Genomic DNA, 27,152 nt, shown 5'->3' on the forward strand with positions numbered 1-27,152 from the left:
TGGCGCTTTTAAGTCATACCTCCACAAGAGAGGATTATGCGAAGACCAACTGTGTAGCTGTGGACAAATAGAAAGCGAAAGTCATATTCTCTTTAACTGCGAAAATATAAGGGAACTAAGGAAGCCACTAATAGAGGCCGTTGAAGAGGAGGGTCATACATGGCCTTGCCCGGAAACGGCCCTAGTATCTAGCAGGAAAATCTACAAAGTCTTTGAAGACTTTGCTAGAAAAGTCATAGAGCCCAGAGAGGGAGCACCTATAACAAAGAGAAAGCGCAGAAAAATAGTCACAAACTATGGTAGAAAGACGCCGCCTCTTACAAGGTCCCTAACCAAAGGACAAAAACTCTCACAATAATCTAATTTTTGAACCCAGACAAGCCCACAAAGCTTGAAATTCGAACGATAATTTTTGAACATCAACTTCAGAACTAAATTCTGAAGCTCGACAACTTGAACGCGAATTACCCCATTTAACCCAACGACAGAGTTTTGAACCGAATGCGTGGCATGATCGGCAAAAATACTGAAAACTGTCTGGGGAGTCGCCTTGTCGGCTAGATGAGACCCCGCCCTGACATAATAGTCAAAAATTAAATTGAAAGAGCAAATATCAGTATCAGCCAAGTCATAAAAACCATTCTTTAGAAAGCGAGACAAAAACGGGGTAACAACAACCTTTCGAATGACGGATACCCACCAGCGTAAGCGGGGATGACCGAAACGCAATGGGAAGACGTGCCTTGGTACGTCGAAGCGATGGACCTGTGAGTCGTGGGAGAAATCCCTTAATACAGGTACGCAGGGTGGGATGTTTTGCGAACGCGAGCCCAGGAGGGGAGGCTTAGTTGGTTGATCGTCTTAGGAATCCTCCTCTGGCTGTCCTGGCTGCGTCTCTCTTCTGACATCCCAACTTGGGTTGGCCTCTGCGGGGTAGTGGTACCAGGTCAAGCAAATCTCATAAGATTTGTATGCTGCGAGCTTCCGACGCAGTAGACGTTGGGGCAACTAGAGTCCCGTCGCGTCCAAACCGAGGGTCAAGCCTTTAGTTCCGCTCTGCTTGAGCGTCGAACCGTGAAAAGATCGGTACTCCTTTCGAGGAGGTCGCCGCCTTAGACAGAAAAGGTTCCGACTCGCTGTGTGTGTCAGGGATGTCGTAGCAAACTTGACTTCCGGATCCCCAAGGTATTTGAAAACGAAAGAGTGAAAGACAGCGGGCTCTGCCAACCTATTGGCGCCCAGAGAGAGGGGTGGTAAAGTTTGATTACGCTGCGCCATCCTTAAAGCGGAAAAGTGTGAACGACACACATACACTAACTGTACATGTAATAATTTATTTACAAATTAAAGCACTTTTACTATGAAACACTATAATCAGTGTTAAAAAAAATTATGAATGTAAAAAAAATCTTTTTTAATGCGATTTATTTTACTTGGATAAAAAAAGACTGGAAAAAAAAAGAATCATTGAAAAAAATAATAGTTTATAATGCATTGTAAAGGGTGGGTAGGCCGCTCAAAAATTAGGCGTTGACCACCGCTGGTCTCTCTTGCTGTGATGGTTGTGTACTGACACTTGTGATAGTTCGTAATTCTTGTGCTAATTTTGTTTACTTTTTCGGCAATCTCAGGGATACTGGAGCAAGCGAATCAAACAAATCAATTGCCAATTAATCATTTAAACCAACTACTCATATACACACTCACACATGCTTGCCTTAGTTCACTTTAGTCTACGAAATACGAAAAAGGAAATGAGGGATGGCATAAGCTGAAACAATCTACGACGAAAATTAAGGAGAGAGTTGCCAGCCATGGTCAAGTACGGAAGTCTTTGCGAGCGATTCTCGTTATTCTCCGGGATTTGATTTTGTTTGTCAAGAGCAGCATGGCACTGAAGCTGTCAAATAATTTACCGCCTTTTGATTACTTACCTAATTATTAATTAATTAATTAAGTAATTAATTAATTATTATTAATTAATTACTGTAGATTTACCGATTGTTGAGAGGCACAGCCAATTGTAACATCTGCGCTTAAGTAAGTAATGACAGGAGTCTGTATTAAGCGATTACATTTTCCATTGTTTGTCAATTTGCCTAAAACTATATTTTGCTTTGCTTCTGGATACGTGTCCATCATTTTATCAATCACATTTATTGTTCTCTGGCCTGCCTTTAAATTCGCAGGACTTTCCATCTCAAAGTACGTATTATTATTTGTTTTCCCACGTATTCCCACGCTTTCGTCCCTTTCCATTTATTTATCCTCGCGGATCATTTTGTTCAATTTATTGTTCAATATTAATTCAGCCGCTTACAAATGAGAATTACTTGCAGCTTGTTCGTCGCGTGCTCAAAAAGGGTTTCAAAAATTATGTTATTATAATGCAATTCTGATTTATGATTATCATTTTGTTCTTTGTTATTTTGGTTGCCTTCGTGCAATAAATTTCGTCATTTTTTAAATTTATTTTGCATATGCTCATAACGCTAATTTTAACCACGAATTGCCTCAGTTAATCAAATTTGGAGAGGCATTGGTCCTAAGTATAATTTCAGATTTGATAATGATCAATGTCTGGCGCCCAATCAATTTGTTTGTATTAATCAACTTATTATTTTATTTTGTAAATTTCGATGCTTTTTTCTGTACAATTCAATTTGATATTAATAATTCAGCTTTCTAGTACCTATTTCTTCTAGTTAGCTTTTTGACGGATATCTTTGGAATTCGCCTAATTTCCAAAATAGTAATTAATGTCTCGATATCACAAGCATTAACAGGTAAATTTGAATAAACATTTGATATTTTTGCGAAAGAGTTTATTTATTGTTTGTCTACAGAACGATTAGTCATGCTAGCAGTATTCAGTGGTTTTTGAGTAACATTTAGTAACAGTCATTTTAATATTATTGAAAATATTAGTATTATATTGCCAAATTCTTGATGTACAGAAACTTTTTATAGTATTTTGTACTGTTCCCTTGCATATACAATCTCCGTTGAATAGTTTAGCTATTTTATATCTATCAATTGTTCTTCTAGAACGATTTTCTTAAACTGTATCGATTCCTTGTTCGAAAAACTTTGTGATTTATCTATAAATCGAAACATATAGCGGTTGCATCTTATTTATTGAATGTGGTGGAAAAGATAATAACATTATAACAAAGATTATAACAATATAAAATTATATTGTTATAATTAACAAATTATAAAGAAGGATAATATTTATGTGATTCATGGTTGCCTAGCAATAGCAAAACGATTTTATATTGTTAGGCGAACATTTACAGGAAAAAATTTAAGCTATTCTATAAAAATAGGACATTAGTCCAACCACTGTCACTAACATTATTGTTTGAGCCTGAAGGAGCATCATTTAATAAATAAATTTTTCGAGCAAAGATAAAATATGGTGGAATAAACGATCCTGCAGCATTGCAACAATAAATGACAGCAGTTAGTTGCTCTCGTTCAGAACTGCTGATCATACCTAAGTACCTTTTGTAACCACTGAACCAATTATCACCAGCAATTCATTTTTCGAATAGATGTTTTATTGTGGTTTTTTTTTCATAATTATGAGCTAATCTTTGAAACTCACCTCAGATCACACCAAGTAATAATAAATCCATTTTAACGTATTTACAAAGTTCATTCACTTATTCATTTCTGAAAATAGTTTCAAATCTACTCAGTTTTTTATGGACAGTATCTGGTATGATATGTCGTTTTAAAGTAGAAATTGGAATGTTATACTTGAAGACACTTGATCTTACGGAAATCATATTTTTAACGTTATCCACTGTAATTTTGAAAGATTCTTCTGACCAACTGCTTCGGATCGTCTTCCACTCATACTCGTACATATAAATCTTTTAAACTTGCTTAAATAAAGAAAAAAGCTCAAATTCTCTATCCTGGTAAAACGGATACCTGATTCATCTTACCTAATTCATTTTATTCGGGAATGATAATTTAATGCTTAAGTTAATTATTTACTTTTATTAATTAATTAACTGTAAAAGTTAAAATAATTATTAACAGTTGAACAAAAATAGAAATATAAAGACTATGCATTCACTTGCTTTTGGTAATCTTGTGATGATGCGTCATCACAAGAAAAGTCCGCACATACAAAATTCGCGCGACATATGCTAAATCCTCTCCTGATAAGAGGATGCAAACGACCAATCAGTTGTTGCAGCTATAACTCACATATCCGCGCCTAATTATCGCTTTGAGATCTCACAAAAATAGGACCTCTTAGGACCTGTCCGACCGATGCGCACCGTCCCTACACCCCCGCACATATACTCACATACAGGAACTCAGACCGATGCTTCTTCAGAAAACTAGGCGACGAAAAAGATTGCAGCCGAAATAAGCTAATCCTGATAGCTGACCGCACTTGGAGGAACACCACATATGCACTAACACTGAACGCACCCAATCAACATATCTGGAAAGACAGCCCGACACACACATATACACACCCCAACCGACCGTGCGAGCACCGAGACAAAATCACGAAGAGCGGGGACGAGACGCGACGTTGATGCGGGAGCCGAGCGGCGGCCATATTGTGAATGAACCGGCAAGGAGCGTGAACCAGAGGCAGCAGGCGAAACGAGAGCATGAGTGCAAGCAAGTCAACCGATGTGGAACACGAGTAGGCGTGAGATGGAGCTAAGAGAGAGAGAGAGAGGGAACATGCGAGCAAGATAACCGATAGATGAGCATGACCTAATGAGCATGAGGGGGCAAAGGTTAGACGAAAACAATGCGGATAACGCTAGACCAACCGGCGCGCGCCCTCTCGATAAGCCAATGATAACAGAGATAGGTGTAGTCCGACAAATAGGACAAACTGACGCAGTAACAAAATTACAGGGGCTAAAGTAATGAAATAGACGGCGATGATGATCGGGTTGACGACATAATTATCCAATGAAAGAAAAGTTCACGTCCGAAAAGGAAGAGAAACAAAAGGAACGCGACATGACGCTGCGCTAGTCACGACCTATTCTCCTGGAAGTCGGAGTCGAGCCGGGATCGGATCATTAAACCAGTGAAGCCATAACTTTTCCTTTGGGTACCATGGTGAGAAAAAGAGAGAACAAAAGCCATGTCGGGTCAGATGACAACACATCACCTGTGAGTACCGCATTAAGTCTGTATCGTTATCGGGAGTGCGCGAATTAGCATAAGGCTCGTGGATCCACGACCTCAACCGATTGACCCGCGACTAACCGATGGTGCGTGATAGGTTGTCACCTTTTGTTCTTGAGTGCTCTTAGACCTGCCGATAGACCTAACTTGTAGTTTTTGCTAGTGGGGGCTGCGATAGAGCCGTGGTGCGTCTAATAAGGGAAATGTCTCTTGTGCAGCGCAATAGGGAATGACGTCGATGCGGATAGTTGAACAAATCGCTAGGTTGACTTTCGCGTCTTTTGATTAAAATAACAGCATAGTAACAGCGGAGGAATATAGAGTAGCTTGATCTTGAGCAGATAGATTGGAAATAGGAGCATAGAAACAGAGAAGAACATAAAGCAGTTTGACTTTAGGCAGACATTGGGGGTTGGGTAAATAAATTGACATTTTTCGATGACTAGTGTTCTTTTCTTTCTACATTACAATCTGTAGGGCAGGCTAGCGCTCATCGACACATCAATGCTATCTTAACTGTGCGCCACCGCAGTTCCATTGTGCAACTGTTGTGTAACTGTTCACTAACGAGGTAATCCTGGAGGAGCCACTTCGACTACCCGTTTCTGAGGAAGAGCCCGCTCACCGACACGTTTGACTAGCCGACCACCCCCTTGGTCTCGTTAGTTGATTAGCCTTTTCACCCCGCCTCCTTTTGATATTTACAGGTGGCCGAATAGGATAGGGCGAATCAACGAGATAGCCGCTCAGGAACTCTGCAGGAGCCCTCAGCAGCAGCAGCCCTCAGTAGCAGCAGCCTCTTCTCCTTCTCCGCGCGTGGACACATTCGAATCAGCCAACTTGCAACTCTACTTGTCCGCCTAACGTTAGAACGGTGGCTGAGGCCGAATACAAATTAATAAATAAAGCTGCAACCAACGTTGATTGATTCCCTTTTCTGAGCGAGCGTGCACCATCACTGGTTTCGATGGCGGACGAGGCCGAGGAAATTCCTTCTATCGATTTTCTCGTCCTCTTTCCCCTCGTCACAATCTAAAAATAAAATAACATACATATCTGTGAAAAATAAAAACGGTGGACTTGGAAAACATTTATCAATATTCATTGCTCTCTATTTACTAAAAGAGATAACTTTCTTTTGACATATGGTAGATGGTTCCACGTTATATTTATGTACGTATATCCCATACGACACCTATGATAATATTTAAGAAGTCGGACTAATTCGTTTTACCCACATAATACATATTGCCCGGGCTTGCCCTACTGTTCAACGCATTTTTCTATAAACAGTATCACTTAAAATTAGAGAAAAATTAGTTGTAGCAATAAATATTGAAATAAAAAAATCACGTCAAATACAGAATTTCAGATACAATTATAGGACTTTCGATTTTTAATATCGAAAAACAATGAAAAATATTACTTATATGATATATTGATATGGAAAAATTTATATTTTTGAATACTATATACATATATATAAATATATACATATATATAAATATATACATATATATAAATATATACATAAATATATATATATACATATATATATTTATGTTTTAATTATAAAGAAACTATTCTCTCAATTATAATAAAGTACGAATATATGCAAAGAAGAAATATACAGAAATTTATATTTTTATAGGTGTTGCTGTTTTGACTGCTTTAGCAAATCAGTTTCGACTTCATAAGTTAACTAGTGTGGAAAAGTTTGTAATGTCGTATGGAGGCTTACGAGGTGCTGTTGCATTCGCTTTGGTTTTATTAATCAATGCAGAAAATGTTCCACTACAACCTATGTTTATGACCACTACTATAACTGTCATATATTTCACGGTATTCTTCCAGGTATACTTAATACTAATTGGTATTATTGAACCAAAAATCTATTACAAGGGAATAATCTTATCCCACTGCCTCCGATTTAGCTGCAACTTAGCTTATTGAAAAATAAAAAATACCTGTTTTTCTATCGGCGGAAAAATCTTGCTAAGAGGTGAAAGCCACCCTAGAAAATCACTTCTCAGAGCAACTCTTTATCAATATTTTTTATTTCAATTAATATTTTTCAATGAAACAAAATAAAAGTCAGTTGGTTTTTCCTAAGCAAATTTTTTCTATTTTGTTTCATTGAAAAATATTGTTTTAAACCAAAAATATTAATAGTAAACTGCTCTGAGAGGTAATAATCGAGGGTGGCTTTCACCTCTTAGAAAGCTTTTTCCGTCAATAAATAAAAACACTTATTTTTTATTATTCAATATGCTATAACATATCCAAATTGCAGCAAAATCGATAGCGGAGGGTTGGAAACGTTCCCTTGTTTGATTAATTTTCCATAAATTGTGAAAAATCTTATAGTTGAAACTAAATTAAATATATCATACTTTTTATGAACTATCAACGAAAAAAAATATTAATGAAAAACCATGAGGAGTCTCAAATGAGTATTTGACTAACAATTCTATTAGTTTTTATAGTACTGTTAGGTAGGTAAAGCATGACGTTATAATAGCGCTCTTATGAAAACCTTATATTAATTGTACCTTTGTGAATAGGACTATATATAATAGTTTAGATTGGCTGACAAATTCCTATAATGTACAGTGCCAGTCAATTACTTTTTCCCACCCAAACTGAGATTTCTCAAAACTTTAAAGTTAAATATCTCAATTAAAAATTCGTAGAGAAACTAACCTTCGAAAGGTATTTTCAAGACCTTTTAAATGATGTAAATATATCAAATACGACTGATACGTTTCTCTAATTGTTTCTAACGATAATTCACTTTGGAGAATTCGATTTTTTTGTATACTTTTGACTCCTATCTATATCGTAAAAAAAATCGTAAGAAAATTCAAATTGCATCATTTTGTATCCTTTTACAAGAACTATCTAAAACACTCTTTTATAATAGTCCTGTATTATTTTTCATGACTTTGAATTTGCAAACAAGAGCTACTAGATAATAAATATGACCGAAAACATATCTATGTAAATTTCTCAAGGTCTTTCAAAACTCTCTTTTAAAATTTACAAACAATTCAAATATATAATTTAACATGCGTTTGTGGCGAATATTATTAGCATTTACAATGATGACTTGTATATTAATATAAAATTACGAATGAAATAAAAATCACCTAAAAAAATGCATTATACAAAATGAGAATTGCAATTATTGATAACTGTTCAGGTCTCGGCCCGCATATTCCAATTTTTCTTTCATCATTGTTTTGTTTGTGTGGCTAACTTCTTTTTCGCTTAAATCAATGAATCTATAGCAAACAGTTGTTACCTCATAGCTTTACAAACATTAAAAGTAAATGTTTAGCCTCGTCTCCTATCTCGCCCACGTACAACAACGATTGGTCGAGTCTTGTTTCTTGTTAACTTACGACACGAATGTTGATGATACTTGTTTAATATATTGGATTATAAGTAGAAACTGGAATCAAATCTTCTCTAACGTCACAAATTTACTCAGAACTGATCTCAGAACTTACCAGAGGGCTACTCCTTATGGACCATCTTGTCCCTTCTCCCAAAATGTGACATGGTGGGATAGAGAGCTCTGAGCGCTCTGAGCAAAAGTATAAAGATCAGTTCATCGTATCATTCAGACCATTAATTAGAGTGGCTCAACCAGCTTCAGATTTCTCTGAGGACTTTCAGCCTTCTATTAAGGATAAAGGTTCACCTTCAACTACCAGTATCTACTGTTAAACTGAAATAGTTTTCAGAGACATTTTTCAGTGACCTGTCCAGAGGATTTTCCAGTGGTCTTTCTAGAGATATTTCCTGAGGCTTTTCCAGTGGCCTTTCCAGAGTAATTTTCAGTGAAATAACAAAATGATTAGTGGCAGTATTCTCAATCCTATTTTTAAGTTAAAGTCTTCTTAACTCAACCATTCAAGATCTGTTTTTCTTTTATTTTTACCAAGACTAAATCTGATGATAACAAAGTTATATCAGACAGTCTTCATAGTGAACGAGAATTTAGATTTAAAAATATCAAAAAAAACTTTTATGCTATCATTAAAAAATTTTAAATGATACTATTATTGTATCTTGAAAAAAATGTTCTCAGTCATAGTCACTATATAGTATGATTAATGGTAGTTTTTATTAAATTCCAACAATATATATATTTTATTTTCTTTTTTATTGAAAAGCATTGTATACATTGATTACATAATGTCTTGTTAATTTCAAACTAATTTTTTAACATCACCACTAATTGGATTATATTGTACAATACGATCGTGTAATATTAAGCAGTAGGCTGTAGTATCTCAGGAAAATCAGTCAGAGTTTCTAATTCTAGGCGAACATCGACTGGCGCGATTTTTCATGTTTCATTTTATTTGGAGCAGTCTATAACTATTAGCGGCACTTTATTAATGAAATCTTTTTTATTGAGTAATGGCTCGTTTTCTTTACCATAATAAGCGTTTTGAAAATTAGTATACATATCGTAGAGAACAGCATACTGATTTTGATTGATATTCAACTTAAGATTTCCATACGGATAGCATTGTGAATTGAGGCATAGATTCACATTACTAATATTACAATGATCAAAATTACTAGAATTAACACTCGCTGAACTTAGTTTAGTTTGAAAAGCTAAAATAACTAAGCGAGACTTTTCGAATTGATTGGAAGTCTTAATATTCCAAACATGCTTTGATGTACGTGGTAATTTTGGATACTCATACATTTCCCAAGTACGATAACTCATTGCAATTGCACGATCTCGTCCAATCTGATTGAGTAATTTGATTTTTTCTTTGTCTGCAACCATCACATATGGCATCAACCATTCAACCTTAGTTAAAGTAATTTTTTATTTTTCTGAAGCATCAGGATTCCTTACTGGAATACTTAAAATGGCATTCAAATCATCTCTTGATCTTGTGAGAATAAGTTCATGCTTGACATTGACTACAATTTTCCGATAATCTTCAGCAAAGTCCATCAACATACTAAGAGGGATAGTTACATCAAAAAAACCTAAAGCATTACATATTAGAACTTCATTGTTATCACCATTCCATCCGGCATTTTCAGCGATAGAGCTCTGACATGGATTGAGTGAAAGTCAATTTTTCATGAGGGCCGTTAAGCTTACATTTTTCACTTTATCAATTTCAATAGCATTTATTTCATATCGTATTTTCTCAAACAAATGACAGAGAGCGTTGTTGACTAATAAGGTGTTCTCCACTGGCGTAGTACCGTCTGGTTTGATCAACCGACCACAAATATGAATCCTACTGTGTGATGGAAGCAGAGATAAATCTTGTTGTTGAATTGCTATATGGATTTCATCGCTATTATTGAAATATGATAATGAATAAGGCTGATGCGCATGAACTTTGTAATGGGCTATAGACTCATCGAAAGCGACAGCTGAATGAATGTCTAAAATTCCCTCCATAATGTTGTTGTTGTTGTTTTATACAACACACTAATATGCACAATATTTTCTCCCACGATTTTCGACGACTTTTAGTCTCAAGCTTTTCAGGAATTGAATGTTCTGAGGTGTGAGCGGTCTGATAACTCGCTATTGACTGGCTGCTGTTTGACATTTTTGTCTTTTAATATAGCCTCGGCCGCTCTTTATATTGTAAATGATATCCATTACTAAGATATGGTCTTTATATGTACTCGCACTGTGATGACTTCTCTTCGAAAGTTAACTAGGTTTCCGTCTTGATCAACTATACGAATTTGAAAATGATCAATGCTCCTCACAACGACTGGAAGGTAAATGACGTGAAAGGGAACTTCTATAATCTTATATCCAGGTGGGACTACTGGAAAAATTCATGTAGAGTATGTACTTTGCGATCGTTTATGTAAGAGCCTATAGTAATATTACACTCTACACGAAAAGCGTTGACTTTGAGTATAGTGACGGGTAAGTCAGAACTATGTGTTTCTTTTTCAACGATCGTGCGTTTAGTGAAGCCTAAAATTGATCCAATAGAATTCTCTGGTTCAAAATGTACTTTTTGACTGTACTGAATGACACTACGTAAAGTATTATTATTTGGTTTCAGGCTAAACGATATACCTTTAGGAGCTAATGCTTCTTTGAGAAAGCTTTCAATATCTTCTATTTCGTAACTACCAGTCGGTAAAGTGATAGCTTCTTGACCTTCAATGTAAAATTTATTATAACCAACGTCAATGTTTGGTATTGAATTAAATGTTAATAGTTCAACTAGACCAAGAACGTATTTTTTGTTTGGTATCAATTCGATCGGTGGAAAATAATATGATTCGAGTACGGATGATGTTTCCGAGAGACTCAATGTCAGTGTATTCTCCATGACAGATTCATATCAAATGATAGTCATTCGTCGAATGAGTATTTTTTATACTAGTTCTATTTTCTATAGTTTGTTTAAAATAAATTTGAGACAAAGATGACCGCAATTATATGTATTAAAATCTTGATATCTAATATAATTATACATGATTATATTAACTTTGAGATAAAGCAATAGATCTATAGGCAGCTGTAAATTACCAAAACTATCAAAATACATAACCTCATCATCTTTCTTTTTATATGCTACCTAATGACTACCTGGTCCACGTTTATTATCTAAATTTACAATAGCTGTCTCTTGATATCGAGGACCATCGGTCGATAGAGCATCACGCATGAAAACACCTCGAAAATTTGCAATTTTTATTATTTTAGCATATTTTCTTATATCATGATCTGTCAATGCTCGATTAGGTACAGTTACTTCGAGCTTTTTTTTAAACATTTTCCACTTGAATATGTTTTCAGATGAAGACCATAACCTTTACGAAGTGGTTTCAAATAAAGTCCTTTACCAATAGCAATAGCTTCCATAGTTTTATTGTGTCTATGAGCTTCTTTCAATTAATTTTGAGCGGCCTTAGCATTGTTAACGGCCTTGCTATTGAAGCAGCTCCTCCAGCTAAAGCTCCAGTGGCGCTCAAAGCAGCAAATAATGGAATTAAAAAAGGAAGAGCTCCACCCACTTTACTAGGAATTGGTAGAATACGAGGCATATTTATTTTTGTTCTTCCTCCAGTCTTCTTCACAGCACCTTTAGCGCCTTTTATTGCCGACTAAATGACAAAGATTGATTTATTACTAGGTACAACACTTCTCGAGGCAGCGTTAATAATTTTTTCAATGCAATTGATAGATTTTTACTTTTTACAAGTGTCTTTCGTCGCTGTCGTTGATGTTGACGATTTTTTAATCCCTTACCTCGTTTCTTTCCTCGTTTTAAAATTTTAACACCCATACCAAGTTTGCTTTTAACTTTCATTATGTTGGCTAGAGGAAACGCAGCAACTTTCTCACCAAAACTACTATCTTTCGCTTGCACTCTATCCCAGACCTGTTTAGCTAGAATTTTATCGGCTTCGTTTCTCGCCTCAATGTTCTCTCGATTCTGAGAATAAGCAAGTCGTTTTTTCAATTTAGTTCCCGGCACGCAATACTGATAACCAGACAAATGAGCTTCGAATGGTAAGTTATTAATGATCTTATTCACTAAGCCAGCACTACCAGTCTTTCTTTTGTGACAAATGATCATACCTCATCAGAAGACAAAGTCTTAATGAAACTAAAAAATATATACACAGTCTTTTTATAGTTAGTAGTCTCATTCGTCGTTCGATCGATGACTAGAAAACAATATGGACTTCAAAGAGCAACCACTTAAGTTGCAAGTCATAAATTTTGATAATGTGGTTGAAACGGAAAAACGAGAAAAAAGACATGGTGAATTACTTCCTGACAGTATACGAGCAGTTTTCTGTGGTCCTAGTAACTATGGAAAAACTAACTGTTTGCTAACACTAATCACACATGCTAATGGACTTAGATTCGAAAACGTTTATATTTATTCAAAGTCCCTCAATCAACCAAAGTATAAGTTTTTAAAAGATTTATTGGAACCGATTGAAGGTATACAGTATTATGCATTCAGCGAGCATGAGGCAGTTGTTTCACCGGATAAAGCTAATCCAAATTCCATCATGATTTTTGACGATATAGCCACTGAAAAGTAAGATAACGTGAGAGCATTCTTCTGTATGGGAAGACATAAAAAAGTAGATAGTTTCTATCTCTGTGAATCATACGTTCGCATACCGAAACATCTCATTCGAGATAATGTGAATTTACTAGTTTTTTTTTCGACAAGATGACGTGAATATTAAACATATTTACAACGATCATGTTAACTCAGATATGACTTTTGAGAAGTTTAAAGCAATTTGTTCAAAATGTTGGAGAGACGATAATCATGGATTTATAGTTATTGATAGAGATAGACCAATCAATCATGGACTGTATAGAAAAGGATTCGATTCTTTTGCTATAAATATAGCGGAGTGAATGAATGAAGATTATTTAACTTTAGAAATTATAAGCGTCAACATGGCTAATTTTGAAAAAGAAAAGAAGATGCTCGAGCAATTATCTGATGATCGTCATACCATCAGACGTAAGTATCAACTAATAAAATGTGACAAAGCTGATTTAGAAAATATATTGAATGAAACTTTTAAACCTATGGTTGATCCATTGAAGAAACTTGTGGAGGTGTCTATTGATAAAACAAACAATAATACTGAATAGAAAACGAACAAGGAGAAAAAAATTACGTTCGATAAAGTTTTCAAGTCAAAAACAACAGCTGACACTCCCTATAAATCTCGATATTTCAATAGTACTGTTAATGACTTAAATTCTACATTACATCCGCTTGATTCTACATTTGAATCCGCTATGTCTATTGCTGATGTTACTGATGATGGTGATGATAATCCTGATGAAGACGAATTTAGTAAGACTAGTGAATCATCACTTGATAGAACTGCACTAAATTTAGACAATGTTAGTTCAAATGTAACTACAAAACAGCAAAAGCAGCTATTGGATGATTCGATTGTAGGAAACTATATTGGACTATTGCATGAACCGCAACAGAAAAGTAATTTAGACAAGACATTTGGCATTCGCTTGCATGAAAATACATATGTCATAGGCAATTCTCCAATTTCTTTCCAAAACGATAATGTGACTGTGAATGATAAAGCATTCAGCAAGACGCCTGGATTAATGGAACTTCTCTTTCGTAAAGAACCTAATTTTAAATTAATCAGTTCATCGGACATTGAAAATTATATAAAAATTCTTGAAATCATTAACGCTTATCGTAAGAGATATGAAGCAAATGGAGAATATCACAATAAGCATGCAAATAAATTCAAAAAGTATATTGGTCCAATTTTATCTTGAAGTTGTAGTGCTAAGAAGCGAAAATTGACTATTGATGGAAGAGGTCTTTTACCTAACTATAAAATAGCAAGAAAAGGAACATTATTTAATTATGTATATTGGGATGATCCAAACGAGCTCGTTGATCCATTGAGATTACTTATCGCCGAACAAACCGCTGGTAATCCTAGTCGTATTAATGAAATTCATTCAATCATTGAAGAATTACGTGAAGCTGGCTATATATATTAAGAGAATCCTAAATATTCCTCAGTAATAAAATGAGTGTTGATGTGTTTGCACGTATATTGAATAAACAGGAGGGTAATCGAGGTCCTCCTGGTGTAGGGTATAAAATTACTAAAGACGGACAATACGACGTGGATAGCAAATAATTTCTGATATAGCTGATCCTCAGGAGAGTAACGATGCTGTAAACTTACGAACGTTGCAAAAAACTAGTGAAGCTAACGTCGTTACGTTTACGACTACAATAAATAATCTGCAAAAAACTAGTTAAGCTAACGTCGATACGCTTACGACTACAATAAATAATCTTAAAAAATCTTTAAATATAATAAGAATACAATTACGATTGTATGGAGAAGCGATTCAATATTTACAATCAAATAATAATGATAATAATAATAAGGAGAAAGAAATAAAGATTACGTCGTCTGACTTTTCGTTCAATTATAACAAATAGATTGAAAAAATGAATCATCAAGGAGTGGTGGATGAGTTACATAAACCAGCGCGTCGAAACTATCCTCGTCGAAAAGTCGATATACGTGGAATAGATGAGACGTAGCAAGCTGATCTTGTTGAGATGCAAAGCTATTGTAGAGAGAATAAAGGTTTTCACTATCTATTAACTATTATAGATACGTTCTATAAACATGCTTGGGGAGTTCCAGTAAAACGGAAAACTGCTACAGATTTCACTAACGCAATGGAGTCTGTATTAAGAAGGGACGCATTCCTAAAAATCTCCAAGTAGATAAAAGCAAAAAGTTCTACAATACAAATTTTCAAAGCCTAATGAAAAAATATAAAATAAACCTTTATTCTACTTATAGAAATCTTAAAGCATCAATTTGTGAACGTTTCAATCGAACACTAAAAAATATTATATGGAAAAAATTCAGTTTAATAGGAAATTATAAGTGGATTGACTTTCTCACCAGTTTAACCCATTACGGCCTAGCAGGACGTTTTTCGGTTGCACTTTTGAACCACTGTAGTTTTAGTATAATCGGGGTCTCAGAAATATCGGAGTAGTCATTTTCGACGTAAAATTTGATGATCTTTCAGAATCTGACCTTCGATTTTGCAAAAGATGAGTGGTTTAAAAGTTATAAACAAATTTATTAAAAAAAAACATGGTTTGAGAAAAAAAAATCGCTTTCATTTCGATTTTCAAAATGGAAATCATTGAAATACTTGCGTCATACGTACAAATATCGCGTTTTCGAACCCTAAACTAAAAGTTATGACGATTTAAATCGACTGAAAACTGTTTAAACGCACAAAATGGCGGCCAGGCCAAAAAAAATGAAATAAAAAATTTCGGAATTTTTAACTCGAAAACGAAGAGCTTTAGGGAAAAAAGTTATAGAACAAAAAGTGCTTAGAAGATATCAGAGAACACGTGTGAATTTTTTCAGAATTTTTTGATAGATTTTTAGATTTTCGGAAAATATGGGAAATCCGATTTTACAAAATCACCTCCGAAAATTCTGAAAAAATTCACACGAGTTTTCTGATATATTCTAAGCGCTTTTTGTTCTATAACTTTTTTCCCTAAAGCTCTTCGTTTTCGAGTTAAAAATTCCGAAATTTTTTATTTCATTTTTTTGGGCCTGGCCGCCATTTTGTGCGTTTTAAACGTTTTTCAGTCGATCTAAATCGTCATAACTATTAGTTTAGGGTTCGAAAACGCGATATTTGTACGTATGACGCAAGTATTTCAATGATTTCCATTTTGAAAATCGAAATGAAAGCGATTTTTTTTTCTCAAACCATGTTTTTTTTTAATAAATTTGTTTATAACTTTTAAACCACTCATCTTTTGCAAAATCGAAGGTCAGATTCTGAAAGATCATCAAATTTTACGTTGAAAATGACTACTTCGATATTTCTGAGACCCCGATTATACTAAAAATACAGTGGTTCAAAAGTGCAACCGAAAAACGTTCTGCTAGGCCGTAATGGGTTGGGTTAATAGAATCTTATAGTAATCGAAAACATCGCAGAATAAATATGAAGCCTAAAGACGTGACTAAAGGAAATGAAATGCAGGTCTTGACACGATTCTGTTACGATCATCGTCTTTTCAAAAATCTGAAATACCAGGTAGGAGATAAAGTGCGAGTGAACAAGTTTAAACACGTTTTTCAAAAAGGATATACGCCTAATTGGTCTACAGAAATTTTTACTATTCATCGTATTTCGAGAAATAAACCTGTAATATATGACCTACCAGATTATCAAGAAAATCCCATTGTTGGTGGTGTTTATGAGCAAGAGCTACAAAAAGCTATGTATCCTGATATTTATCTTGTAGAAAAAATTCTTAGAAGACGGGGTAATGAAGTCGTCGTAAAATGGCTTGGCTTTGATAATACTCACAATTTTTGGATAAATACGGAGACTATACAACAATGACTTACAAATATAAATTTATATGTATCTAGCTTGTATTTAAATAAATAATAGTTTTTATTTATAAATATTACATTTTTTTTTTATTTTAAGGATAAGAGCCTCAACCTTCGCTCTTACCTGTGAGGTACTTTCATTTTTTATATTCGACACTAGTGAGTCCATTAAGACAAGTCGAAACCTGCTTTAATATAAACACTAATGACTCATTTACATCTACAGAAAATAAATTTATATAATACAATCTTTATTGAGATATAATAAGATATACAAATACATTTACTTAATATTGAATTTAAATCGATCACATCCATGATATTGAATAAATAATGCATATTTTTGTACGCTATAAGAAAGATAAATAAAAGGATCCAAATGATGAATTATCGCTCTTAACATTTGGTCCGGCAAAACAATTTCGAACTCATAATCTAGTTCAAGAATAATTCGAGATTCATGTTGTCTCATGAATGTTATTAGATAATTCTCATCTTCATGCTATTCATAATGAGTTTTTTCAGGAAGTATATCGCAAAGCTTCATTCCAATGTTATTCAACATTTCAAAATTTATCTTGCTGTAGGTAAAGAGATCTAGAATGTTACATATGCTTCTTCTAATACTACTTCTACTACTACTTCTACTACTGCTCTCACTACTGTTTGTACTGTTGCTGCTAATGCTGCTGCTGCTGCTGCTGCTGCTGCTACTACTCGATTCTTAAGACAGAATGAAGCTCTTCGAGGTTCACAGCTCTTTTAAAACCTTTCCCCACTACTTTGGTTTTCGAGCCGCCACAACCGCGTCCCTCTACTTTAATTTATATTTCCATTTTATTTAACATATATATAGTGTGATGATTTTCTAATATAGGACCAAGCATTCGATTCATCATCAATATACGTTTCTTGAGTAATACTCGTGATATAACTTTATTCAATTCAGCAAGACGTCTTTGAAAACGTTCGTGATCTCGTGCTATCTGCTCCCAAATACCTTTTCTAGAGTCTTTTTCTTCGTATGGAAGATGATGTATTTTAACTTTCTTCGCAAACCATACATGCTTAGAAGAGGAGTGCGATCTCCTGTTGCCTCTTATAGCTGGCATGGCTAAGCTTCTACTACTACTTCTTCTTCTTACCGCTGCTTCAAACAGAATGGCCTTCCTATTAACATCTTATCACTATTTTAGAATATAACCCCGATACATCGCTTTTCGAGCCGCAGAAATCGCCCCCTTCTCTCTTTATTTATTTTTTTTGTTAGGTAATGGTGAAAGCTTCAACCATCGCTCTCACCTGTGAGGTGCTTCTACTACTAACATTGTTTATGAGGCCTTTACACTAAGTCAAAACTCAGCAGAAAGAACGTATAAGTAATTACTTCAACCTCTCCAAAAAAAGGATTTGAAGGAATAATTAAATTAGGATTAATGACATAATTAAAATTTTAAATATAAATTAATTTACTATGTATACATTTATACATTATACTAATTTAATTTTTAAATTCAAAATTCGAGCCTTCTCGATGGTAAATAAACAACTCCTTTTTCTCCATAGTCTCGTATAATTTCTTCAACATATCTTCGCCTTTTTCTAACGCTAAGCTTACTCGCGTAGGTAGAAAAATTTGAAATTCGTCGTCTACGGTTATTACAACACCAAATCCATAACGACTATTCAGCCATCTTAATTTCGTTATCATATAGGTGCAGTTATTTTCTAATTGCGACATTGTTTTTCTAGGCAATGTTGTTGTTCTAAGCGACTTCTATCGAAGGCTGGAGAAAGCTTACAACTTTCTCTAGGATTTTCATCCGTTTCTATGATATTTCTTTTCCTTCGTTGTTCCGCACTCTTGATTTTAAACTTTGACGTTTCAATAGTTTTGTAATGACCCCATGGAAGTGTGTCAGGATTTTTATCGAATATACATCGTTTATCATCATATGGACTTAGTGCTACTTTCTGCACTCTCACTGTTCTTACTTGGTGCAATACACTTCGTATATTGCATTGCTCACGCCTAATAATTTCTAAATCCAATAAACAGTTTCGAAAATCTTCATGATCTATTGTTTTTATGACAGTAAGTGTTTTTACGCCTTTTACTTTTTTTATTGCTTGATGGTTTTCTATTAGTATACTATACATTTTACTTCGAAGTCCTATGAATTCTGTCATAATATTACCATTGCATTCATCTTTCATAATACCGAGAACTTTTTTATTAACTAATGGCATATTAAACTGATTATTTTCTAAGTAATCTGATGTATCAAATGTATTGATATCTTCTTTCATTATTTCATATATATCAACATCTTGAAATTCATACATGAGGCTATCTGTATCAGTATAAAGTAATTATGCTTTACGAGGTAGTCTTTCTTTTATGTAGCCATAGTGGAAGTCATATACTAATGTTTTTGAGAGATCTAGCACACAAAGTACAATATATATTGGTTTTTTAATACTAATAGACGTCCATGATAACTGTATTGCTACTAAATTTTCATCAAAGATTGAACTACTATGAAAGTTGGGTTGGGCGATCCGTGCTTCTGCTCCATATCTGCCACTCCATGCGCTAATTAATCTAACGTTTTTTCGTTTTCTTTCATCCTCCATAGTCTTTCCGTATATTGCATTAATCATGAGTTTATAGAATAACTTTTCAAATTCATTTTTAGCTTGATTTCTTTTTTCCGTATTCAAATCTACATAAGTTTTAAGCCACGGCTTTTGATGAAACTGAAGTGTTCTGGGTATTTGTTTTATTTTGAATACGTATTAAATAGCCTGCTTTAGCGCTCTATAATGAATGACATACCGTTCTTTATTATACAGTGTTGTTATAAGATATTTTGTCTTGTTCCGGATGGTGTGTTATGTTCAGAACAAAGTGGAAGGTCCTTACGTTCGTCGTGTAATTCTTTTGGATACTCTAGATCAACTTCTAAAATATATCCAACCTCATTATTATCGGAAACATTGAAAAAATGAGGCTCATCGATGTTAGAGACCCACTTAAAATTTTTATATGGTAATGATTGCATCATCGCCCATTCATATAAATTGTGAACATCAAAGTACATGAAAGTCTTGCTAAGTTCTTTTTCATTATATTCTGAGCCCATATATCGATTATTAGCTTTTGAATATCTATTACAGCATTGACTAATACCTTCTCGAATACCTTTTTGGATGAATAAAACCCTATCTATATCGGTTAAAAGTTCTAGCTCAATTTTTGTACACTTTAACATAGCATCCCATGTTAATCCAGGAGTAGTATAATAGTGTGCTGGGTCGAGTTCATACGCATCCATACAAGTTATACGAAAATTTTCAAAAATATCGGCCAAAAGTAATACGTCAGTTTGTAAATATAAATCAGAATACTGTCCTAAATCAATGATGTCAAATGCATTCCACACTTTTTGTGCATGTTCATAGTCAGCTTCAGAGATGTTCCTATCTATCAATTAACTATGAAAATCTTCGATAGGTGGTAATTGAGTCTGTTTTAATCTTTCAAAACTGTTAACATACTCATATGGAAAAACGCCTTTTCTCTTCAATAATTCTATTTATGTTTTTGTATATTTATCTATCTTGAGTTCATGCTCTACGATATTTAGTTTGGTTAAATATGAAGCCAGTTTTTCGAGAGATGATGGCATAAAACGAAACGAATCAATAAATCGAAAATTTATAGTACTACTGTCCACGTGTTTTGTGAAAGCTATATATCTTTCCTTGTTTTCAGCTAAAACAGTCACATTTTCCTCCAGATCAGAGCTAGTAGATATTTCTTTTATTATAAAATGAGAATCATATCCAGTAAGGTTATGAAAGACGACTGGTATAAAATAAGGATTCTTATAATTTAAATTACAGGATGTGTGAGCAGCACCTCTAAATCGGCCCGTCAAATGACAATGATCTCTAACTCTTGTTTCATCACGTTGAAAACATTTTCTACAAATAGGACACACTTTGCTCATCTTGAAATCCATTTGATTACGCCATGAAAGATTCATTTCTATTGCATTCTTATATATTTGATCCATTTCATCTAACAAAATCTGAAATTGTTTGATAATCCATTGTGCGGGTGGTTGTTCTTCATTCAGTTTTTTTCTATAAATCTTAAAAACTGATTTGGAATCATCATAACTACATTTTATATAAAGGCCCACACTAAAGGCTTCATGATCTTGGAAGGATCGTCCATTATTTACTGGTTTCAATAAGCACTCTAAATCAGCATATATAATAAACGGAACCATTTTTTTTATCTTAATGATTAAATTTTAGAAGAGGAAAATTAGGTAGATTAACTCTATATTTATTTAATTTTGAACAATCTGTCTCATGAATATTCAATTTTTCTTTATTATTAAAATAGTGGAGACAGCGTTCATATAGATAAATTTGTGTAGTATGTTTTGTTACTTGATTTCTAACAAGAGCAGATAAGTTTTTATTCCATACATAGTGGAATTATAATTTGAAATTATCAGTGTTAATTGATCTATTAGATTTTTCTGTTTCATTCTCATCAATATAATGGCTTTGTAGTAACAAAAGATTTACATGCTTATGTTGTTTTAAAGTTGATATATAATATGGTGAGACTTCGAATTTAAAATCGTATTTTTTTAGTATGTATAGATTTATTGAAATACTATTTAATTTTTCAAATTTAGGAATATTCTTTACCTCAACAGGAAAGTTTGTATCATTAAATTTCAATTCATTCGCAAAGGGCATATAATTTTAAACTCTTTCGCTATGAAATCTAGCTGGATGAAGACAGGCAAGCACAGCCCATTTAAAACATTCATTATCTGTATTTTTAACGTTGATAATTGCTTTTTTATTTGCTATTTGTTTTGGTAGTTGAATATATGAGCCAGATTTGAAAGGATTAAATTTATTTATATTAACAGTAATACCGATGATAGTTTTTAATGTCCAACCGGAATCTTTTTCTTGAAATTTGTCTAAATTTTTAAGTATTACATCTTCAATATTTTCTGTAAACCATAATTTAAGATCTGTCGTTCTATAAATAGAAACATTTTCGGTGTTGAAATACTTTAATTGAATGTCCTCTACATTATCTTTTATTACGGTAAATTAAGCTGACATTTCTATATTTATTTTTAGAGCATTATGAATTGAAAGATATTTTGGTATTTGTAATTGTAATAATTTATTTGTTGCTTTTAAGAATGATTTTATATCTGTATGTTCTTGATTGGCTATGAATGCAATAATGATACGTTTGTCAAATGCTGAATTTATTTCACGCCAAATAACTCCGTCCCCTTCAATTTGGTTTGGAATGACTCGTAATGAATTAACATTTCCTCCGACTTTTATGGAATTATTTAAATTAATTTCCATTGAATTCAAATGAGTAGCGTAAGTTTGACATATCTGTCGTATTGCTCTACTTAAGTTAGGCTGTAACATATATTCTTCAAGAGAATTCAAAGCGGTAATTATTATATTTTTCCATCTAATAAAATCATCCTTATTAGCGTCTGAGTTGTAATAGACTTTCCATAAATCGCGTACTGTATTTTCAAAATAAGAAATAGAAGCCATTGTAATGAAAATGCGCGTAGGATAACTAGTAATACTACTACTACTACTACTAGTACTACTACTATTACTACTGCTTGTCACTGCTAAGAAAGCTAGTGAAGCGGGCTGTCTCGAAAGACTGCGCTCTTTTCCAATCGAGCACGGCCTTTAAGCACTATGGTGGCGCTGAAACCAGCGGTTTCGGCGCTGTAGGTTGAAGAGGGGGTAGTCAGACGAAAGGTGGGAGGTGGGTGGGTGGGTGGTGGCTGCGCCTAGCACTCTAGCTTGCTCTGCTAGAGTGTCTCTGCAACCCCCTCTCCGAGGGCCCACACTCAGCATGCATAAGCTTACTAAGCGCCCTACTATCGAAGGAGAGCGAGAGAGAGAGAGAGAGAGAGAACAGCATCCACACTATACGACTTACGCTTCTAGCAAGGTAGAGACGCTACCCCTTCTCCGAGGACCCACAGTCAGCCAGCATAAGCTTACTAAGGAGAGCGAGAGAGAGAGAGAGAGAAAGGGACCATCATATAGTTTACCAAACACCTTACTGACTTCTACAGCATCCTACCTTAACAACCTCTGTAGGTGGGCGGGTGGGTGGGTGGTGGAGGGGGGGGCACTTTGTCGAAGGGGCCCACTGTCAAACGAAAAACAAATGCCTTTTAAACACTCAGCACTACTACCGTGACACCTTCATCGGGCGGCTTTGTGTCCCAGAACATACACATATCCCTTATACATTGGCGGCAACTTTTGTCGGCTCCTTTGTGTCCCAGAACATACATTGCTTATCTACTATAAACAAATAATAGGTAAGTTGGCGCTGTTTAATGTGCTTATTGATGTAAACAGATAGATGAGTTTAACGGGTTGCAGTGATTCAGTGAAATAATAAACTAGTTCATAGATAGGACCGTTACATTATGTGGCTTTCGAGTGGTTATAGTGGACTAGCATTTACCAGCATTATTACCTCTATTCTGTCTGCCCCTGGACTTTTCCCGATTTCGTTCGCTTGTAGAGCTTCTCTAACCTCTCTGAGCATGAATAGCTATGCATCGTCGACCTCTGGGACCTCGTGCATGAGTTATTGTGTCTCCGTATGCGCTTTAGATTTCTTACTCATATTGTCGCCGCGTACTACTATATTTAACAGAGCTTTATAGTCTCGGCCCACCCTTTGGTGATTTCTCCACTTAAATTTACTCTGCATATGACTTTCGGGCTACTGACCTTACCTGCCGCCTTTTTATATGGCAAGGACCAGGTATTTTTCTCGCTTTCAATCAGCAATTTTGCTATAATTTTCTCTTTTCCGCTGTTTTACTGCCTTTGAGTATTTTAAGTTCATTCTTTCCAGCCGTTTGACTGATATTTTATGAATCTTTTAAGATCTTCTTCTCTTTTGTCAGTCTTGTCCGACCAGAGTTTTGCCTTGGCATTTTTGTTCATATTTATCAGCACTTTCTTCTCATGTAGGTATCTACCCTGCACCCTTTCGATTTTTTTCAGGTGTTGCTCTAGGCCATGGTCAAACTAACAATAAAGACTAATCACGTAAATCTCTCCAAAACTCCCTTTCAGCTGTACGCATGCACAGTGTGAGTTACAAACTATTGAGCTGTGCTCAATCTATAGTCTTACTTTAGTTTAATTATTATAAACGCATTTCCTTAATTTTATTCGATTTGATTACGCATTCAATTCGCTGTTTTACAAACTACCACTTAGATCTACTACTGAACATGATTAATGATCAGATTTATTTATCTACCTATGTTCAAATGGTTTCTCTTTCTATTTCATTTGTTATTTTCGGCTATAGGGATCTTTTTATGAGTAAGCGAGGATTTATTGTGAACGAAGTGTCTCAAGTGTGCATAGTCTTTCAAATCATGAGTTGAGTTAAATCTTCTCCCACGTCCTCCGTTCACTTTTCCAGTATGTACTTAGCTACTAGAATAACCGTTTCCAGATGTCTTGCAAGTCTACTTTCCGTCGATCGCGTTAGCCTTAGAGCTGCAGTAGGTGTCAGAATTATACGACACGTCGTACTTCCTCTATTTTCTTCTTGTTTCAGTAAGGCGGGATAAATTACAATCAATTATGCACACCGGGGTTGATTTGTTTCGGCTATTGCTTACTTATGATCTTTCCCGGGGCCATTGATAACAGTGCACTTGCATTGGTTAGTATCACATCGAGATTTTCTCACAACGAGCCCTAGTCAGCACGTAAAAACCAGATAGATATTCGTACTTTTTTCTTTCGATATATTGCATGCGCATTGGTTTCTAATTTTCCGTCTCCTTTATCCGGCCGAAGTCTCTTCTAGGCTACAAGAAAAAGGTAAATAAAAAAAATTACTCGTACTTTGGTAGAAGAAAATCGATTTTTCATAACGCTATTAATATATTTGAATTACTTTTAATTTCGATTTGTGATTCCGAATCACATTCGTCTTCGGTTCCAAAGATTGAAGAGTTCGCTTTTTTTCGTCCATTTTTCCGTCATCTTCAGCTTGATATTTTGTTGCTTATTGCTTTAATTATATATGTGATTTGGGCTATCATTTTACTAGGGGAATTTTATGCACTTCGGTAAACAAGATCACTAGTCCATCTAGATTTTCAGTAGAATAGATCTCTACTAGAGTAGGTACTTCTATGTATTTATGCCTATAGTTATTGACTAATAAATTATAACAAGTTAAGCTTCGAAGCACTCGTTATTTCTCTCTTTTCCAAATAGCATGCTTTATCAATTTATGTATTCATTTTTAATTACATTTATTTCTGTTGTATATAAATTACAAAAACTACGACAAGATAAGTATGAGCGAGAATGCTAGTAAGCAATAATATCGGACTTAGGTGAGATTAGATCCACGTGCGTATACATAGCAGTATCTACAGAGCGCGTGACAAAGAAGATCAATTAGTAGTTGACTTTTGTCAAAGATGTTTCGGAGTAGCTAGCCCTCGATTCAACTGTTATACCCGAATAATACACTTCAAAGTAAAGTCATAATTTACTTTTCCATCTTGTGCGAGACAAGTGATGTGGTACGTGTTAATACATATATTCTTCTGGCACTCTCTTACACGCCATTAAAAGCACAAGTCGTACAGCTGGTGATTTCATTATCATTGTTTTATTTGATTATATCACCGATATTACTGCAAGTACCTGCTCCTTCGAAATCGCTTTTTATATAAACATTTACTTTTCCAACTTTTCTCCTTTATTTTTACGCCTGACTCTGTTCCTTTCCTCTCGCATATTCTTGTTCGACATTTGTGCTCGCGCCATTAACTGTTCAACTACGCTAGCATTAATGCATCATGCTCTCCACGGATCAGCATGCAAAAGGACGTACACGTATGGTAGAATGAACGACCGATTCAAGCTTGCAAGAAGCCCGCCGCGAATAGCTTAACATCGTCATGTATTATTCTCGATTTCCTCTTTGCTTTTTTTCTACAAGAGGAGCAAAAACCTCGTTACAAAATTAGTTAATTTATCAAGAGTCATTGGAAGTACTTCTAACATATCCAACGAATCTTTAGTAGTAGTATCATTTATTAATGTTTTTAAATTGTAGTAAGTTATTTTTGATTATTAACATTGTTTTATTTGGAAGACACCTTACTTTTTTTTCTCAAGTTGTATAGTTATTCTTTCATTTATATAGATGTAGTAGATGACATTTGTCTTCTATTTACTAAACCTTAGAGTTTCTAAAATAGTAGAGTTCCGTTCAATTTGAGCAGCTACAGAGAACTATCTTCATTACCATTTGTTTGCTTTGAATGTAATTTTGCTTTGAAAAGTTATATCAGTATGTTCAATTTCATTTCCACTATATAGAAGTCTTTTTCAATTTTAATTTGAGAAACTTTTCTTGGTATCTGTGTTTATTTGACAGCAGACATTATCTTGCTCGATGTTCTTATAAATTACAGAGAAAGCATGTGATTTTATCAGTAACTAATGATACGAGGCTGGGCCAATAAATCTTTAGAAAAAAATGAAATACAATTTTTTTTGGTACATTTTTTTTATTTTTCAACATCTCTTTTTAGCTGGATACACTTTTCCAGGCGTTCTTCAAGTTTTTCTAAGTCATCAGAAAAAAATAATTTTGGAAAGTCTTCAAAATAGTCAATTGTTTGTGTTATGACCTCCTTGTTCGAGATGAATCGTTGTCCGGTAAGCCACTTCTGTAGATTTGGGAAAAAAGTCACTAGGGGTCAAATTTGGTGAATAAGATGGATGGTCTACTAATCCAAACTTTAATTCCTTAGTTTTAGCCATTGAAACTAAGAAGTGTAACTCGTGCATTGTCTTGATGAAACAGAATTTTTTTTTTGTACAAATAAGGACGTTTTTCCTTTATTTTCTCGCTT

At 34.5% G+C, this 27,152-nt stretch overlaps 1 protein-coding gene across 8 annotated transcripts in view; it reads left to right on the forward strand.

Annotated features, from left to right (window-relative positions):
- LOC131663385 (probable Na(+)/H(+) antiporter nhx-9) overlaps positions 1–27,152 on the forward strand; it is a 1,718,187-nt gene that overhangs the window by 853,670 nt on the left and 837,365 nt on the right. For 7 of the 8 annotated variants that reach the window (XR_009301845.1, XR_009301847.1, XM_058933773.1 and 4 more), the window contains one exon: positions 6,830–7,032. Coding sequence is in view for 5 of the 8 variants with exons in the window: in XM_058933773.1 (XP_058789756.1) it covers positions 6,830–7,032 (203 nt within the window). In the remaining 3 variants the exon portion in view is untranslated. The remainder of the gene's footprint in view (positions 1–6,829; positions 7,033–27,152) is intronic. The other variant, XR_009301846.1, reaches the window with a different exon arrangement.

The sequence above is a fragment of the Phymastichus coffea genome, unplaced genomic scaffold (genome assembly GCF_024137745.1).
Source record: "Phymastichus coffea isolate CEN01 unplaced genomic scaffold, Cenicafe_Pcof_1.1 PCOF00034, whole genome shotgun sequence".
NCBI lineage: Eukaryota > Metazoa > Arthropoda > Insecta > Hymenoptera > Eulophidae > Phymastichus > Phymastichus coffea.